The 18621-nt window shown below is 49.6% G+C and overlaps 2 protein-coding genes across 3 annotated transcripts in view; both read left to right on the top strand.

Annotated features, from left to right (window-relative positions):
* The window catches only part of CADM3 (cell adhesion molecule 3), a 36066-nt gene extending 28517 nt beyond the window's left edge, over positions 1 to 7549 (top strand). For both annotated transcript variants that reach the window (XM_061402209.1, XM_061402218.1), the window contains 2 exons: positions 623 to 748; positions 2090 to 7549. In XM_061402209.1, coding sequence (XP_061258193.1) covers positions 623 to 748; positions 2090 to 2208 — 245 coding nt within the window. In that variant the 3' untranslated portion in view covers positions 2209 to 7549. The remainder of the gene's footprint in view (positions 1 to 622; positions 749 to 2089) is intronic.
* On the top strand, positions 5489 to 7549 carry ACKR1 (atypical chemokine receptor 1 (Duffy blood group)). Its single transcript, XM_061402198.1, has 2 exons — positions 5489 to 6100; positions 6527 to 7549. Exons 1-2 carry the CDS (start codon positions 5489 to 5491, stop codon positions 7496 to 7498), a joined length of 1584 nt encoding a protein of 527 aa, XP_061258182.1. The 3' UTR covers positions 7499 to 7549.
* Positions 7550 to 18621: the final 11072 nt, after the last annotated feature.

The raw sequence follows: 18621 nt of genomic DNA, 5'->3' as shown, positions 1-18621 counted from the left end.
GGAACCCCAGACCTTTCTGATGAGAGGAAGATTGGGTCTTGCTGGAACTCTAAACTCCCTGACAAGAAGGAACAGTTTTCTTTATACAGGGAATCACAGTCCACCGTCTATCCACAGTCCACGTGCCTATTCCTGTCTCTAACATTTTTTTCACTGTTCCTTTCCAATATGAAATCAGGACAATGCATGATTAGGTTGAGAAGGCCCCCTAGAAAAGCCAGCTCAGAATACCAAGCAGACAGGAGGTAAGAGGGTATGGGGGATAGGGAAAGAATATCCTGATAACCCAGAAATTCAAAGAAAGACACTGACAGAGAGAGAGAAGATGAGAAATGATGTAGAGATCAAAGTGTTGATCTTGGACCAAGGTCAGGCTTCAGGTTCACGAACTCAGAAGGTTAAATGTGAGCATATATCTATTTATTCTTGAATACATTTTTCAAAACATGTACTATGTTTCAGGTACTGTGTAAGAAACTAGGTGTAAAGTGATACATGTCCCTTTTGCTGGATGCTGCTGCTCTGTTCTCTCTGTGGTGTAAGATGCTCCATGGCCTGGTCAGACACGCGGTAAGGCACAGGCTCTTCCCAGATCTGACTGTGTGCTCCCGTCTCCCCCCAGACCCCAGCCCAGTGCCCTCGTCCTCCAGCACCTACCACGCCATCATTGGAGGGATCGTGGCTTTCATCGTCTTCTTGCTGCTCATCCTGCTCATCTTCCTCGGTCACTACTTGATCCGACACAAAGGTCAGAGGCACGAAGGAGCATCAGGAGGACTTGAGAGTGGACAGGGAGATCATCAGGGGCAGGCAGGGTAGGAGCGGGCTGAAGGAAGGGCCTTCGGAGTCTCAGTGAGCTAGAGTGTCCGAAACCCTTGGAGCGTTGGTGGGAGGAAAGAACACAGCCAACCTGTGATAACTGAGCACCGCCAGCCCCATAGTCAAGCCTGATCACTTGGTGATCATCCAAGTAAAGTCAGACCTTCCCACTCAGTCAGCTGCTGCTCCCATGCTTCTGTGCTTCCCGGGCTGCTTCCAGACAGAACTGCTGGAATTCTGCATATCCCTCCTGTTTCTTCCTGCACTTTGCTCCTTTCGGTTCAGCCTCGTGTTTTTTGTCCTTTGAGCTCCTCACCTCTTAACCCCATACCATCCCTTTCCTTTTCTCTCCTCTCTGTATCTCTCGGAGAAGGCAATGGCACCCCACTCCAGTACTCTTGCCTGGAAAATTCCATGAATGGAGGAGCCTGGTGGGCTGCAGTCCATGGGATCCCTAAGAGTCGGACACGACTGAGCGACTTCACTGTCACTTCACTTTCATGCATTGGAGAAGGAAATGGCAACCCACACCAGGGTTCTTGCCTGGAGAATCCTGGGGACGGGGGAGCCTGGTGGGCTGCCGTCTATGGGGTCATACAGAGTCGGGCACGACTGAAGCGACTTAGCAGCAGCAGCAACAGCTTGTATCTCTGCCGTCTCTTCCTCCCCTCTCCTCATATGCCTTCCTCTCAGATTTAGCCCTCTGTTATTTCTTGTAAGCTAGCCGCCTGGGTCTTAGTTGCATTGCAGCACATGAAATCTTTTTAGCTGTGGTATATAGGATCTAGTTCCCTGACCAGGGATTGAACCCAGGCCCCCTGTGTTGGGAACACAGAATCTTAACCACTGAACACCCGGGGAAATCCCTGGCCAGCAGCCTGACTCTGTGGACTGGTCAGATGCTAGCCAGATCTCAGCAGCGCTGTCATGGAGCCGACAATGCAGCTTCCCTGTTACCACGATATGAGCACACACGTGTGTATATACACATACACGCACACATATACACACACATACACACACTTTTTTTTTTTTTTTGGCCTGTGTTATAGATGAGACTAAGAGCAGGCTTCATCAATTCTTAGTAGTGTGTTTAGGTGAGAGATAGCAGCAGCAAGATGCTAATTAGGGCAGGTGGGGAAGAAGAAAGCTCTAGGTAGGAGAAAAGTTACAGAAGCAAGGTGTGGGTGAGTGGGTGGGAAAGTGGACAGGGGGGCCTCCGAGATTCGGAAACTGCTCCTGAAAGAAGGAGCCTCTTCTCTCTCCCCAGGAACCTACCTGACACACGAGGCAAAAGGCTCCGACGATGCCCCAGATGCGGACACAGCCATCATCAATGCAGAAGGCGGGCAGTCGGGCGGGGACGACAAGAAGGAATATTTCATCTAGGGGCGCCCCCCAGGGACCTCATGGGGACGTCTGGGGCCATCACCAACCTGGACTTGTACAGAGCGACCCCAGGGCCGCCCCTCCCGCTTGCTCCCCAGCCCCTCCCCCACCCCCCTGTACAGAATGTCTGCTTTGGGTGCGGTTTTGTACTCGGTTTGGAATGGGGAGGGCGGGTGGGGAGGGAGGGTTGCCCTCAGCCCTTTCCGTGGCTTCTCTGCGTTTGGGTTATTATTATTTTTGTAACAATCCCAAATCAAATCCGTTTCCAGGCTGGAGGGGCAGGGGCCCTGGGGTGAGGAAAGTAAAAAAAAAAAACACACAAACAGAAAACCTGGAGTGTTAGGAGGAGGATGAGGAAAGGGTTAGGGCAGGAAGGAGCTGGGTCAGTTTGGTGGGGGGCTCTCACCAGCCCTCCATCATGAGAGCCTCTTCCTGGATTTCTCTGGGGTTGAGGAGGTTGTGAGCAGGAGGCACGGAGGTGGCTTTTCCTCTGTAAGTCGCCCACCTTGAGCTCTGCACAGAGAAAGTGCCACCTGATGCCCCTCCCCCACCCTAACAGGAAAGGAGTGAATGGGGGCACCCCAGGAGATGTGACCTTCAGGTGGCATGCAGCCACGTGGGGGCCCAGGGCTTCCCCACGTGGGAGGATGCAGGTCCCTGCAGGAAGGGCAGATTTGGAGAGAAAGGATGGCAGAGATGGCCCTCTCTGGCCCCTCGCCCCACCACCAGGCCCCTATGGTGAATGAAGCCAGGCCCTTTACCGTGGAACCACCCTTGGGGGATAGCAGAGCAAGGCGGCCCCTCCTTGCTCTAGCAGCTGTGGGGGAGGCGCTGCTCTGGGCCCTTAACTGCATCTGCTTCCCCGCCCGGGGGCCCCTGACTCTCTCTCGATGGAGCCCTGGACTGTTGCACGGCAACCACTTGTCTTAGGCACTGCTCAGCAACTTCGCCTCCCTGGCTTGTGCTGCCCTCTGCCCCCTCCTGTTCCCCAAGCCCTCCCTCCCTCCCTCAGCAGCCAGGCAGACAGAACAACAAAAATACTAAAAGGAGCTTCACTGCACTGAGCTGTTTCCTGCCCAAACGAAGGGAGTAGTAATGTGTGTGTCTGTGTGTGTCCGTGTGTCTGTGCACATGTCTATGTGAGTGAGAGGCAGAGGGGCTCCTGGGCAGGTGGGGGGCTGCGGGGCATGAGGAGGAGGGCTGTGGGAGCTGACAGTCCCTAGGCAGGCTGTGTACCTCACCTGGGATGTCGCTCCTTCCTGGTATTTCCATGCCAATCCCAGCACCCATCTGTTATGGAGAAAACAGTCCCAGGGTGTGTTTTTGCTCAGTCATCCATCTCATCTCTCCCTGAAACACAGGGCGTTCAACCTCTGCCTCTGTTTCCCCTTCTCGGAGCCACGGAGTCAGTGCCAAAGCCTTTGCTATGCATCCCCCAGGCCTCCCGCTGGCACTGACCCTGGAATGACCGCTGTCACTTCTTGTCCCCATAGTCTGTACCCGGTGCGTTGAGGGCTAGGAGCAAAACCGCCTGTCTCCTTCCCATCTCCATTCCATCCCTGCTTTTGATTTTCTGTCTTCCTTGTGGCCAAGCCGGTTGCCATGGAAACGAGGCCATGCGCCCTCCTCGCCCACCGGCCACCCCACCTCAGACCCAGGGTGCCCCTTGGCACCCCTCTCACCCTCCTCCAGCATGTCCTGCTGTCCTGGCAACCCAGGGGCGTGCAAAGTAGGGGCAGCTGCAGCCAGCAGGTCTGCCCACCCCCTTCAGTTCAGGTAATACTGTCGTGAATCTTCCAGCCGCTGGTTAGGGCCCTGGGCCCCCTCCTCTTACAGCAGCAAGGCAGCCTAGGGCCCCAGGCCTGTGGGCTCCCTGCCTCCCAGCACCCGCTTTTGGGAAAATGACTCTTCCTCTTTGAGCTGAACCACTCTGTCCATATTACACAGAAGCCATATTTGTACCGGGGGGCGGGGGGAAACGGGCCGTTGTGCTGTGTGTGTCTGTCTGGGGGTGGGGGGCGGGGCAGGGAGCAGGGAGGCACCGTGTATCTTTATAATCTTTCTAACTCTCCTGTGCTGATCTCAGAGGGGCCACCCTCAATATATCTGGATTATCCGTGTCCTTCGGCTGCCTCCTTCTTGCCACTCTTGATCCTGTTGGGATGCGTGTGTGTAAGGGCTGTTCTGAAACCTGCTGCCTCCAGGGGTGGTGTGTGCCTTGCCAGGCCACTCTCTCCAGGGCGTCTTGTATGGAAACGACAGAACTCTTCTGTGGGAGAGAAGAGCGTTCCTTCGTGCCCTTTGGCCAGGTCCTTACATTCCAGTGTTGGGTGGGGTACCTGACTGCTCCCCAGTGTCCTCTGCCAGGCCGTGCTGGATAAAAAGGAGACCTCCGACACCATCCCAGGATCGCTTCAACAGACCCCCAAACTCCCTTTTCAATCCCCTTCATGTTGAACCTGAAGCTGAAGCTAGTGTCCCAGGAGAAAGGAGACCATCCCGGCAAGGTGACCATTCCTCTGCGCCTCTGCTTCCACCTCCAACCGCCCCTGAGTGAGTGGGGAGGAGGACTTGGCAGAATTAGCGCTATGACACCCAGCGCCTTGGACAAACGAAGTAGTTTCACCTAACTAACCCTCTGTATCGTTCCAACTCGGATGCTCTATGAGTCACCCTTCCCCGTGTCCAGACTAAGCGTCCCCCAGTGAGGAAATAAAACGCAAGGTAGGGGCGGGTGGGGGGACAAAAGAGCAGAAGTCATGTGAAAATTGGGGTGGTGAGGGGACGGCTCACCAGAGGGCAGAAATGTCCATTTAGGGGCATCCTCCTGCAGGATGCTGGCAAGAAACCGCTCTCCCCACCACAAGACACTTTACATCTTGCTAAGATGCCAGGACAATGTCGCGTTTCCAGGACTTTTATATCCCCCAACAGAAATGTGAATAGAGATTGCCCCATAGGCAACAGTCCCATTTTAAACTATGCTATCCCATTGTCCCCCAGAGCCTGCTTTAACTTGTCACATCATGTGTTCCACTTGGTATGGAAGACGCATTTACTGTGCCCATAGGTGGCTGGGCAAATGCCCAATTACTCCCTGAAGCAGCTTCATTATACAACCTCGACAGCTGCCCCCTAGCCTTCCCTCCTGTCATACCAAAACACCCAGACCCAGAGAGTAGCACACACGCCCAGACACCTAGCACTCAGCCCAAAACCTGGCACTCAGATATGATACACAACACACAGCCATGCATAAAGATAAGTACATTCCTACACCATGAATGATACACAAGGAGCCCCCACCCAAACACATACCGCTCAGGTTGCTGGCATCACATGGATCCAGCCAACAAGCACCACTAACACCCCCTCCCACAAACACGTCACTTTTGAACTATCTTTCCTTGGATCAAGTTCAAGGGGATGGAGAAACAGTGAGAGCCATCAGCTGCCCTTTCCCTCCAATTTCCCAGCACATCTCTTACCACCATCTCACACTTCACCTCTGGCCCCCTCTTCCTTCCTTGTGCTTGGAGAATCCCTTTGTGCTGGAAAGCCCCCTGGCTTCTCAGCCTCCCTTTCCACCTTCAGAAAAACATGGTCCCCACCTTTTTCCTTTCCGGAGTGTGGGTCCTCACCAGCGGACTCCAGTCTCAAAACAGGAAGCCCCTGGGGTCAGTGCCGTAAGTGGTCCTGGGGCTCAGACAGGCGGTGGGTGTGGGGTAAACACTTCCTGAATGCCCTGCCCACCCCATGGCCCTGCCCAGGGCTGATGCCTTCATTAGTCCCTGGCGCTTATCTTGGAACCACAGCCACTGACAGAACTACCCCAGCCCATCTCTCTGCCCGCCCTGCACCCAGCAGCGTCATGGGGAACTGTCTTTACCCGGTGAGTGTGGGGCTGAGCCCACAGCCCCTCCCTCTCTGCCTCCTACCACCCCTTCTGTCTGCCCCTTGTGTCTTATACCTCGCTCCTTCTGTCATCTATTGTCTCTTCCCTCGTTTTCCTTGTCCCCTTCTTCTCCCCGTGTCCAGGGTCCCCCATTCTTTGCCTCCTCATTTGTCTCTGTCCGTTTCATCCAGACCTGCTCCTCTCTCCCAGGCCTGTCCACTCCCCGTCCCTTGCTTTCCTATGACTCTTGGCTCCTCCTGAGTTGCTCAGTCTTGTCCTCTCCCACCCTCTCCCCTGCACCCAGATCTTGCAGCCCCCACTTTCCCGCTGCCCTTCTCTCCCTACCTCCTGCCCTCGGCTCCCAGGATCCCCTTCAGAGGGATAGCTGGATGGTCTGATTGTCTCTTTGGGGATGTCCTCCAGGTGGCTGATGACGACTCCACCAAGTTGGCCATTAAAGAGGACTTTTTGTTTGACTTTCCGGAGGACTACTATCCAGACTATAATGAGACCGACGTGGAAGCAGCTGCACCCTGCCACTCCTGCTCACTGCTCAACTACTCCTCACTGCCCTTCTTCATCCTTGTCAGCATCCTGGGCATCATGGCTAGTGGGACCATCCTCTATGCGCTTCTCAGACCTTTGTTCCGCTGGCAGCTCTACCAGGACAGGTCTACCCTGGTGCAACTGGCCGTGGGCAGTGCCCTCTTCAGCATCGTGGTGCCCATCCTGGCACGGGGCCTCAGTGGGGCTCTCATCACCTCCCTGTGCCACCTGGCTCACTTGGTCGCCTATGGCTCAGCCTTTGCTCAAGCTCTGCTAATAGGGTACCATGCCTGCCTGGGCCCCCAGCTGGGTGCAGGCCAAGTCCCAGGCCTCAGGCTGGGGGTCACTGTGGGACTTTGGGGAGTGGCTGCCCTCCTGTCACTGCCAGTCGTGCTGGGCAGTGACACTTCCCAAGGACTCTGCACCGTGACCTTTAGCGGGGAGTGGGAAACATTGCGGTACATACACGCTGCAGCCTGCTTTGCCATATTTGTCTTGTTGCCACTGGGTTTGTTGGGAACCAAGGGGCTGAAGACGGTGCTGGGCAGGGCACCATGCCCATGGGTTGATGTCCTGTGGGTCTGGTTCATTTTCTGGTGGCCTCAGGGCATGACTCTGGGATTGGACTCCCTAGTGAGGTCCAAGGCCATAGTGGTGTCAACATGTCCAGCCCAGCAGGCCCTGGACATGCTGCTGGATGTGGCAGAAGCCCTGGCAATATTGCACTGCGTGGCTACACCCCTGCTCCTTGCCTGGGTCTGCTACCAGGCCACTCACACCTCCCCACCCTCCCTGCCTCTGCCTACAACACAGACTTCTCATCTGGACACCCTTGGAGGCAAATCCTAGCTCTCTGCCCACCTGTCAACCTGAATTAAAGTCTACGCTGTTTTTATTTTATGAAGCTGGTGGTTTCTTATTTTGTCTGGGGACGTAAAGGAGAAGGAGGAGAATGGAGAGAGAGAGAGACATTTCACACCAGACTTTGCTGTCAGCGTCTGCTTCTCTGGCTGGCTTGGAGAGAAAGTGCATGATGTACAAACATCCTCGGGGCACACAGATGTTCTCTTGAGGTGTGGGGTTACTGCCATCTCAAAGGGCAAGAGCAAGGGGACCAGAATTTGAGGAGAGCAGCTAAACCTTAAAAAAAAAAAAAAGCTAGAAGAGATGGCTTAGCTAGTAAAGGAAGAAGAGATGCTGCTGCAGTGAGAAAAACAGAGAAGAGTGAAGATGAACTGAGAGCATGACTCCTCTCTGCCTGGCCTGTCCAGCATTCCTCTCCACCTTCTATATGCCTTCTGTCTTCCTGTCGGCTTTGCTTAGAGATCAGGGTGGTGGTGGGGGAGGAGTGGAGGAGAGAAGCGTCCTGGAGGACCTGACTTAGCTCAGGGAACCTAGCAAGATAATTCTAAAGCCACTTTCCAGGAGTCATCTCTCTGAGGCTTATTCCTCAGCATAGTCCTAATCCCCATGTGTGTGCGCATCTGTCTGTCTAGATCTGTTAGAACCCATGTCCATGTTAGATGCATGCATGTCATAACAGATGGGCTTCCCTGGTGTCTCAGATGGTACAGAATCTGCCTGGGTTCGATTCCTGGGTCGAGAAGACTCCCTGGAGAAGGGAATGGCTACCCACTCCAGTATTCTTGCCTGGAGAATCCCACAGACAGACTACAGTCTATGGGATTGCAAAGAGTCGGACACGACTGAGTAATAACAGATGCCTATGTGTATACGTGCCTCTCTGTCAGAGTTTGACTTCATACTCCTGCGTGAGTGCTCTGCTCTCTCTTTCTCTCAGGCCTCCCCCTCCACCTCATTCTGCTCTCCATCCTTGTTCTCAGGGTATGGAATCAGGATTTGTAACTCACTCCTAACTCAAATGAGTTTTCTTTACCGTGAAGCGTAAGATACTTGATGAGGAAAGGCCTGATCTGGCTGGGCCATCTGCTTGGAATCCCCCAAATTTCCCTTCTAATACCTTTTAGCTCTCAAAATAAGCCATTTTCCCCACACAAATATATCCTTCTGCTTTCCCCACCATACCCCTTTGCCCTGGGGCCTCTTCCCCAAATATCCTCCCTGACTGTCTGGATGCTTCTTCATCACCCTGGAGGCTTTTTCTCAGTCAAGTTTAGGTGATGATAGTAAGGACCATGAATAAGCCCCTCTCCATAAGGGGGATGGCCTCTTTTTTATAGTTGTGTTTATTTATTTTGGGCTGTGCTGGATCTTTGTCGCTGCCTGGGCTTTTCTCTACTTGTGGTGAGTGGGGGCTACTCCCCAGTTGCCATGCGCAGGTTTCTTGTTGTGGAGAACAGGCTCTAGGGTAATTGGGGTTCAGTAGTTGCGGTTCCCGGGCCCCAGAGCACAGACTAAATAGTTATGGCACACAGGCTTAGTTGGTCCACAGCATGTGGAATCTTCCCAGACCAAGGATCGAACCCATTTCTCCTGCATTGGCAGGCAGATTGTTTACCACTGAGCCACCAGGGAAGCCCAAGGGAAACCAATTTTAATGGCACCAACAAATTCACCCTGTGCCTGAGAGGCCACCCAAAAATGTGTCTCTCCCTCCAACCCAATTAAACACTGGGGAGACTTGAGAAGGTACCTTACATCTATCCGAATCTAGGGATGTTATTATGTTAGTCGCTCAGTTGTGTCCAACTTTTTGAGATCCCATGGACTGTAGCTTTCCAGGCTCCTCTGTCCATGGAATTCTCCAGGCAAGAATACTGGAGTGGGTTGCCATTCCCTTCTCCAGGGGATCTTCCCAACCCAGGGATCGAGCGCAGGTCTCTTGCATTACAGGCAGATTCTTTACATTCTGAGCCACCAGGGAAGCCCTGAATCTAGGTATGGCCTGTCATTTTTCAAAGATGTGCTATATGTGGTTTCTCCCCCAAAATCATTTCTGCTTGACTCTTTGGACTTTGGAGATAAGTAGGAGAATGCAGGAGAAGGGCAGAGATGAGTTACAGCATCCTTGGCAGGCGACTTGAAAGGCAGGAGGAATTTTCCTGGGTGGGTGCAGTGACAAATCCTCTCAACCCCCCCACCTCCCGTCTCTTAGCAACCACCAGATTAGCTGCTGATTGGTGCATCCTAAATTGAAAGGCGGGATTTAGGGACCAATTGAGACGGGAGACATACTGAAACAGAAAGAAAGGCAGAGAAAATAGAGAAAAGAGAGATAAATTACAAACATAAATTATGCTAAGATCTCCAGTCACAGTTTATGAATGTATCCCAGTGTTTTCTTTGCTGTAATTCCCTTCCCAGCCTATTCTCATAGATTGCACCCGCCAGCAACTGACCACTCTCTCAATCCTTCAGGTACTGGCCAACTCCCTTACAAGCTACTGGATTCGGATGCTGACCTAGTTAAGGCGGAGGAGAGGGCATTTTCAACTTGCCAAATCTTCCAGTGTCAACCTGATCCAAAGGAGGCTTAATTTAGGACCACCTGGGTTGTCTTATCTACCTACCCCCTCAGCCATGCCTCCAGGCAGAGATCCCTCCTTGCTCAGCCTGGGTAGACAGACCCTCAGATACTCTGCCCCTCTTACATCTCTTGCAAAGGAAAGGCCAAGGCAGAAGCCTGGAGCTGATAAGAGGAAAGGCTTGGTTGGAGATGTGTCCCCACAACTTTCTCCTTCCCATTCCGTCCCCTCTGCTTTGCCCCAGTTCCCCTGGGTGCTGGCCTTTCCCTGTGTTATCTCCATTGCATTCGGGTAGCTCTTCTGTAAGTCTAGATCAGATCAGTCGCTCAGTCGTGTCCGACTCTTTGCGACACCATGAATCGCAGCACGCCAGGCCTCCCTGCCCATCACCAATTCCCGGAGTTCACTCAGACTCACGTCCATCGAGTCAGTGATGCCATCAAGCCATCTCATCCTCTGTCGTCCCCTTCTCCTCTTGCCCCCAATCCCTCCCAGCATCAGAGTCTTTTCCAATGAGTCAACTCTTTGCATGAGGTGGCCAAAGTACTGGAGTTTCAGCTTTAGCATCAGTCCTTCCAAAGAACACCCAGGGCTGATCTCCTTTAGGATGGACTGGTTGGATCTCCTTGCAGTCCAAGGGACTCTCAAAAGTCTTCTCCAACACCACAGTTCAAAAGCATCAATTCTTCGGCGATCAGCCTTCTTCATAGTCCAACTCTCACATCCATACATGACACAGGAAAAACCATAGCCTTGACTAGACGAACCTTTGTTGGCAAAGTAATGTCTCTGCTTTTGAATATGCTATCTAGGTTGGTCATAACTTTCCTCCCAAGGAGTAAGCGTCTTTTAATTTCATGGCTGCAGTCACCATCTGTAGTGATTTTGGAGCCCAGAAAAATAAAGTCTGACACTGTTTCCACTGTTTCCCCATCTATTTCCCATGAAGTGATGGGACCAGATGCCATGATCTTCGTTTTCTGAATGTTGAGCTTTAAGCCAACTTTTTCACTCTCCACTTTCACTTTCATCAAGAGGCTTTTTAGTTCCTCTTCACTTTCTGCCATAAGGGTGGTGTCATCTGCATATCTGAGGTTATTGATATTTCTCCCTGCAATCTTGATTCCAGCTTGTGTTTCTTCCAGTCCAGTGTTTCTCATGATGTACTCTGCATATAAGTTAAATAAACAGGGTGACAATATACAGCCTTGACGAACTCCTTTTCCTATTTGGAACCAGTTTGTTCCATGTCCAGTTCTAACTGTTGCTTCCTGACCTGCAAACAAATTTCTCAAGAGGCAGATCAGGTGGTCTGGTATTCCCATCTCTTTCAGAATTTTCCACAGTTTATTGTGATCCACACAGTCAAAGGCTTTGGCATAGTCAATAAAGCAAAAATAGATGCTTTTCTGGAACTCTCTTGCTTTTTCCATGATCCAGCGGATGTTGGCAATTTGATCTCTAGTTCCTCTGCCTTTTCTAAAACCAGCTTGAACATCAGGAAGTTCACGGTTCACATATTGCTGAAGCCTGGCTTGGAGAATTTTGAGCATTACTTTACTAGCATGTGAGATGAGTGCAATTGTGCGGTAGTTTGAACATTCTTTGGAATTGCCTTTCTTTGGGATTGGAATGAAAACTGACCTTTTCCAGGCCTGTGGCCACTGCTGAGTTTTCCAAATTTGCTGGCATATTGAGTGTAGCACTTTCACAGCATCATCTTTCAGGATTTGGAATAGCTCAACTGGAATTCCATCACCTCCACTAGCTTTGTTCCTAGTGATGCTTTCTAAGGCCCACTTGACTTCACATTCCAGGATGTCTGGCTCTAGGTCAGTGATCACACCATCGTGATTATCTGGGTCGTGAAGATCTTTTTTGTACAGTTCTTATGTGTATTCTTGCCATAACCCTGGCCTTAATCATTTCTCTAAGGCTTTCCTTGGGATCCTGTTATCCCAGTCCATTTAACCCACTGCACACCACCAACCACTTCCAAACTGCTCTGACTCAGGCATCTTTTCTGCAACCCTTCAGGAATACACTTCTTATTTCCTTTGAACCCTTAAGAATTTAATCTCAGGGATGGCAGGGACTTTAGCTCTGTATGAATTATTGGGTCTCTGGCTAAAGGAAAAATCCTCTCAGGAAGAAGACAGCCAGAAAGCAAGCTCTTGGGAACACACACATACCCTAGGGAGGGTTGCTCTGCATTACTTCTTTATGGAGAGAGACTTATTTCTTAAGGGAAGATGGAAGATCGCATTGATGCCCATAGTTCATTGATTTCAAACTGGAGCCCCTCCCAGAGGATTTCAGAAGCAAATACCTGGTCCTTACATCCTATTTCCCTGAAACCATAGCCCCATCATTACCTTCCTTAAGAAAGAGTCCTCAGAGGAATTCTGATTGAAAACTTCACTGGGATTTCAAACCCAATTCATTGCCAGCTCTAATTGTCAGGGATTTGCATGAAAACCATCGTATGCTACCTAATTATTCTGACAACAGCAGCCCGCCGTCTGGGCACAAGGAGAATCGCAGTTTTAATTAACAAGAATGCACCTTGCAGACGAATGTGACTGTTTAGGTTAATTAACAAGTCCAAGTCCTTCCAAATCATTTCTGCACGTCTTCTAGGTGATTGGGGCAGGAGGGACTTGGGGCATTCAGGGGCTGGCAAGGGGAGGTTAGAAATCCATTTGGCCAAAATGCGTGTCAGCTTTCATCCTCTGTACATCTATTTGGTGAAGGGAAGAGGGAATCACCAAGGGAAAGAGGCTCTTGAAAAAATTGATTTAGGGAAATCTGAGGCATAGTTTTAAGGTGGTTTTAGGCATTTTTATGTCACCCTTAGACTTTTAGAAACCTTGTAGACACAGTTATGGAAAAGAGAGGAAGAAGTCCTGGTAATTCTCAAATATCTCTGATTCATTGTCCAGTTGTTTGCAAACTTGTTGTCTTCCAGGAGATCTCCAGCACTCCCCAAACTGCCATTTCTTCCCACATTTGGAGGTACATTCCTACCGCATTTGAAAGTGTTGGTCAGTTGTGTCTGACTCTTCGAGATCCCATAGACTATAGCTCATTAGGCTCCGATGTCCATGGGATTCTCCAGGCAAGAATACTGGAGTGGGTTGCTATGCCCTCCTCCAGGGGATCTTCCTGACCCAGGGATCAAAGTTGCTTATTCCCTAAGATTTCACAGGTAATGTTCCAAATTTCACCCTCGCCCTCTTCAAGGGTTATTGTTTGTATTTTTTTTTTTTTTTCCTGAGTAGTTCTCCACCTCCTAGAAGAATACACTGCATGTGACTCCAAACTGCATGTGTTTGAAGGGCTTGGGTTTTCTCCCTCTATGTCATGCATTATTAATGTATGGAGAAGGAACGTTGCAGGTGTCTTGGAAAATCTGGTGAAAACTGTGAAATCTCTCTTCAGGAAAATAGACTATTCCATCCCAAATTTGATGTTTACTTCTCCCGTACTGTACCAGAGCTAAACTCACATGCCTTCCCTCTAACTATAGAGACTTCCATCAGCTCCTCCATGCTCACTAAGCTGGAGGCCCATGGCCTAGGGCACTTTCTGTTCTCTGAACGGGCAAGTCCCATTTCCACTAAGTGTCTTCACACTTGACATCTCTTCTGCCCATGACTCTCTTTCCTCTGCTCTCTCTGTGACTGAGACTTTCTCATCCTTGAGATCTTGATGCAAATCTCACCTCTTCCAAGAATGACCTTCCCTGACATCCAGTGGGCTGTAGCCCCCAGCCACCTCATGCACCCAATGATTCCCCACTAGTTCATCTAGGACGTTTACAGCATGGCACCATGTACCATGCACTGATATGGTCTTGTCTATTTATTGGTTTGCTTACCAGCTTGTTGATGATCTACATTCCCCCCACTAGAAAATCAAGCACCAGGAGTGCAAGAACTTTCCCTGTCTTGTGACTGGAACATAGAACTCATAAACATATTATGAGAAGTGGTTTCCCTGATAGCTCAGTTGGTAAAGAATCTGCCTGCAATGCAGGAGACCTGGGTTGGATCCCTGGGTTGGGAAGATCCCCTGAAGAAGGAAAAAGCTACCCACTCCAGTATTCTGGCTTCGAGAATTCCATGAACCGTATCGTCCATGGGGTCGCAAAGAGTCAGACATGACTGAGTGACTTTCACTTCGCTTCACTTCAGATGTGAGAAATGATTAATTGTATAAACATAAGGTGTTGTGCCCCACTCTTCAGAGTTTACAGTCCCGTGGGGAAGAGGAATAAGTAAGAAAAGAATTAGCACAGAAGAACTGCCCCCAAAGGGAACTCCTCTCCCTCGGTCCCTCAGGCCATACTTTCCACAGCGTGCAAACCGTTTGGGGGCCGAAGAGTTCAGAGGGACGTCAGCACATGGTTTCTGGAAACCTGTTTTCTGGGCCACCTTTCGGGTGGCTGGAGCTGAGGGTGTCTTTGCCACAGCTCCCCAGCCATGTTGGAGGAACGATGCAGGCTTTCCTTTGCGACAAAGCTGCCGTGGACACCGCGAAGCTGTGGGCCTCAGACAGCCGGGGAGAGCTACCATTCTTCATCTTCTCTTGCAGAGAAGTGAGTCTCGGGAGACTCCCCAGAGTTCTCAGATGGTCTCCCTTTGGCTCGGAACTGAATTAGGTGTCCAGCCACCTCCTTACATGTCATCACCTTCAGTGGGGGCACACACACCCTCCTTGGACCTAGAAGCCATTTCTGTTCCCTGTTGATTTTTCTTTTCCATTCTATCCCCTTCTCCTCTTTAGTTCCAGTTTAGGTGTCCCTGTACCCCAGGCCTTCCCGCCCTCTGAACTCTGCGTCCTTCTTTCCAGTTCTGGCCTCTGTAACCAGCATGCCTGCATTCACTTCCCTGCAGTTTCTGCGTACTTTGTCAGGTTAACCCTTTAAGGCACTTGTGTTCAGTCGCTCAGTTGTAGCCAACTCTTTGCTATTCCGTGGACTGCAGACCCCCAGGCTCCTCTGTCCACGGAATTTTCCGGGCAAGCATACTGGAGTGAATTGCCATTTCTTTCTCCATTAAGGCACCTAAGGTTGTATAATTATGTATGAAAGGGAGTGAAACTGTTAGCTGCTGAGTCATGTCAGACTCTGTGCGACCACATGGACTGTAGCCCACCAGGGTCGGCTGTCCATGGGATTCTTCAGGCAAGAATACTGCAGTGGGCTGCCAAGTCCTCCTACAGGGGATCTTCCTGATCCAGGGATAGAACCTGGGTCTGCTGCACTGCAGGCAGATTCTTTACCATCTGAGCCACCAGGGAAGCCCTGGTAATATATAGCAGTATATAATCATTATACACTTAGGGGTGTATAATTCATTCCACTTAAGGATGTATTGAGTGCTTTCTAAGTCAAAGACACTGTGAGAGGTCTCAGAGACACATGAGTGAATCAGACACAATCCTGGATACCAGCATCTCTCCAGACCCATCTGGTTCCCTCTGTCCCTTTTCTTTCTTGGTTTTCTGGCTTTTCCAGCCCTCTTCAGAATAACTCTGAACATATCTGGATCCCAGGGCACACAGGAGTTCCACAAGGCCCTCAGTCACATAGACACAGCTCCATCCATTCTGCTGTTCACCAGCTACAGACCCTCAGCAAACCAAAGCCCCTGGCCAATGGGTGGTTCTGTCTCACTGTCACATACAGATACAGAGAAGATACAAAAATAAAGGACATTTTTCCTTCCACACTCTTCCAAATTGGGTGTGGTGGATTCTTGAAGCCAGTGCAATGAAGGCCAGTCATCCAGAAGAGAAGGGAATGGGTGTGGAGCATTGGAAAAGAAAGCTATTTACAAACCAGTTGGTCATTTTCTCTCTGTGACCTGAGAAAGAGGTGAGGATGAAGTGGACTCTCTTGACTCTCAGCATGGAAGCTTCCAAAAATATGACCATATTTCTCCTCTATATCCACTCCTTCAGGCCCCAGAACTGGGCTGTTCAATCTGCATTCTTGATTGATTGACAGAAGGAGATCTATGGACAGCTCTGGAAAAGTGAAAGGAGTAAGTTAGAGGGGAGGTCACTGAGATAGAAAAAAATTCTGCAGAAATTAAATAAAATTTAACAGATTAATGCAAAACCTGTGTTTTAAAAAATCAATTGTACAAAAGCAGGATGGAAGAGGCCTGGTTCAACAGAAGTTCTTTTGAAAAAAATAAAAGATTTTAGAGGTTTCACTTGGCCACAGGCTAAAGATGATTCAATAGTGTGCATAGCAGCCAAAACGCTAATGCAGACTTCAACTGCATTAAGAAACACAGTGTCCAGGATGAGGGAGGGCATATACCACCCTCACCTCCCCAGGACAGGCCATTCTGGAAATCAAGGGCTCTGGGAACCACATGTTGAGTCACTAATAAATCAGAGCTCTTCCTAGGGGGTGGCCAAGATGATGCAACTCCAGAGACTACGCCTCTTCCATACAGAAGGGCTAAAAGAACAGGGGTTGGTGGGGGCGGGGCAGTGACATTGGAAAAGTGTAGAAAAATACATAGCTGTCATTGTGTACCTGAAGAGTTGTCCTTGAGAGGAACATTAGACATATATGTAGCTGTAGCTTTAGAACTAGAAACACAGGATGGGGAGAAATAACAGAGATAGATTTTGACTGAAGGTTAGGAAAGGCTTTCCACGACAGGACTGCTGATTTCAGGGATGGGGTGTGGCACTCTTGACACTGTAAAACAGTAACATGTGTACACACAAACAGTGTGCTCTGCACTGCTCTGTGTTCCCTTTTCACGGTGATGAGCACACCAGATAAGGGCCTTGCTTTTGTCAAGTTAAGAGACAAATAAGAGAGGCAGAGACACTAAGCACATAGATAAATTACAAATGCTGCTGCGAGAGAAAAGAACTGGCGCCATAGAAGAGCATAAGAGGATAGAACTGACACTGTGTCAGCATTTCACTGTTACAGAAAGGACTCAAGCTGAGGCTGGACAGTAATGAATCGTCAGAATATTTTCCAGGGATAGTCCATGCTTTGGGATAGATCCAGAACGAGTCCAGCAGCTTTTCCCCAAATTGGCAGTGCAACAGAACCACCAGGGGAGAGGTTTACAACAGCCCTTGACTCAATGCAAGATATCCTGAATTCAAATAGTTGGGACCAGGAGACTCTGAAAACCCTATGGTGATAGGTTAAATGAAAGAGCTAGACTAAAATGCTTTGATTCCTGTGACTGGGTCTCGCTTGGGATGATTTTAATCTCTTTGCTTGCATCCTCGAATTAAAATCCTCTGGCTCAGAGCTGGGGTGCTTTGGTCTCTTCCAGACCTGGCTCGTAGAACAATGAAGGGCTTCTTAGCCAGATGTGCACCTGACCTGAATTTTTCTAGGAGGTGTGTACCTTTCCAGGCATCAATTGCTGCAGGAAAAAAAAAAAAAATTGTAGCTGGTGCCCGGGGTCCCTCTTGTGGTCAGAACTCATCATTTCAGCTCTGCTGCTCTCCAAATCCTCGTTTGGCCTAAGAATTATTTTCTGACACGGGTTCTATGAAAATGAAATGGGCCCTATGAAAAGAAAGCAGAGACTCCTAAATACATATTTTAGAAAGTTATCCACCAGAATTAGTGTTAATAAATAGAAGTGCTAAAGCTAAGCAATTGCTTACCGAATTCCTCTTGCCCCTTGCCATGTCTTCATTCATTTTCTGCATGGACCAGTGCATTTACCAGTTCACCACCTGGAAAGCCCCTTGCCATGTCTTAGATGATCTCAAATTAGATAAATTTAAAAAACCAGAATTGACAACTCCCCAGGAAACCGGGCCATCAATTAGAGACTCCATGGGTCATTTTAATTCTCTGGGAAAATACAAAATGTATGAGAAATCATCATTTGAATAAAGCATTGGATTGAGCTGGGAGACAAGGATCATGGCATTTTAAACGTGTCACTTACCAGCTTTCTGAACTATAGTTTTCCCACCTGAGAAAAAGCAGAGAATGACACTGGCTTGCCTAGCTTACAGATCTGATGTAAAGATGGAATGAGATGGCAGATGTGGAAGCTGTAAAATGAGTTACAGCTAGGAGGAAATACACTGCAATTAGTATTAAAGAAAATTTTCCCCACAGGCAGTTGGGAAAATTGTCCATTGCCTTCTGGGCCATTCCACCAAAATGTAAGTTTTTACAAAAGCTGTAGTACACATAACAAGCTGGACTGCTGGGACTCACCCCTCTACCCTTTCCTTGTGTCTCCACTTAGCCCTGTGACCAAAGGGCTAACAGAAGCTGTCTGAGACAGTTTAATAGGAAGCTCCCAAGAAGCGTGCCTTCAAAAGAGAGGTTGACCCAGGGGGTCGATGGCAGTGGTGATAATAAGGGTAGTTTCAGGCATCTTGCTGGCATTTGGGCTGGCTTTTGTTGCATTAAAGTATTATTTAGGGCAGAGCACAAAATATTCCTGGATTGCTAAAAAGCAGTGATATCTCCACAGTGTTGTTTATTATATATACCCAGCCTTGGTC

The sequence above is a fragment of the Bos javanicus genome, chromosome 3 (assembly GCF_032452875.1).
Source record: "Bos javanicus breed banteng chromosome 3, ARS-OSU_banteng_1.0, whole genome shotgun sequence".
NCBI lineage: Eukaryota > Metazoa > Chordata > Mammalia > Artiodactyla > Bovidae > Bos > Bos javanicus.
This window is presented reverse-complemented; position numbering and strand designations above follow the sequence as displayed.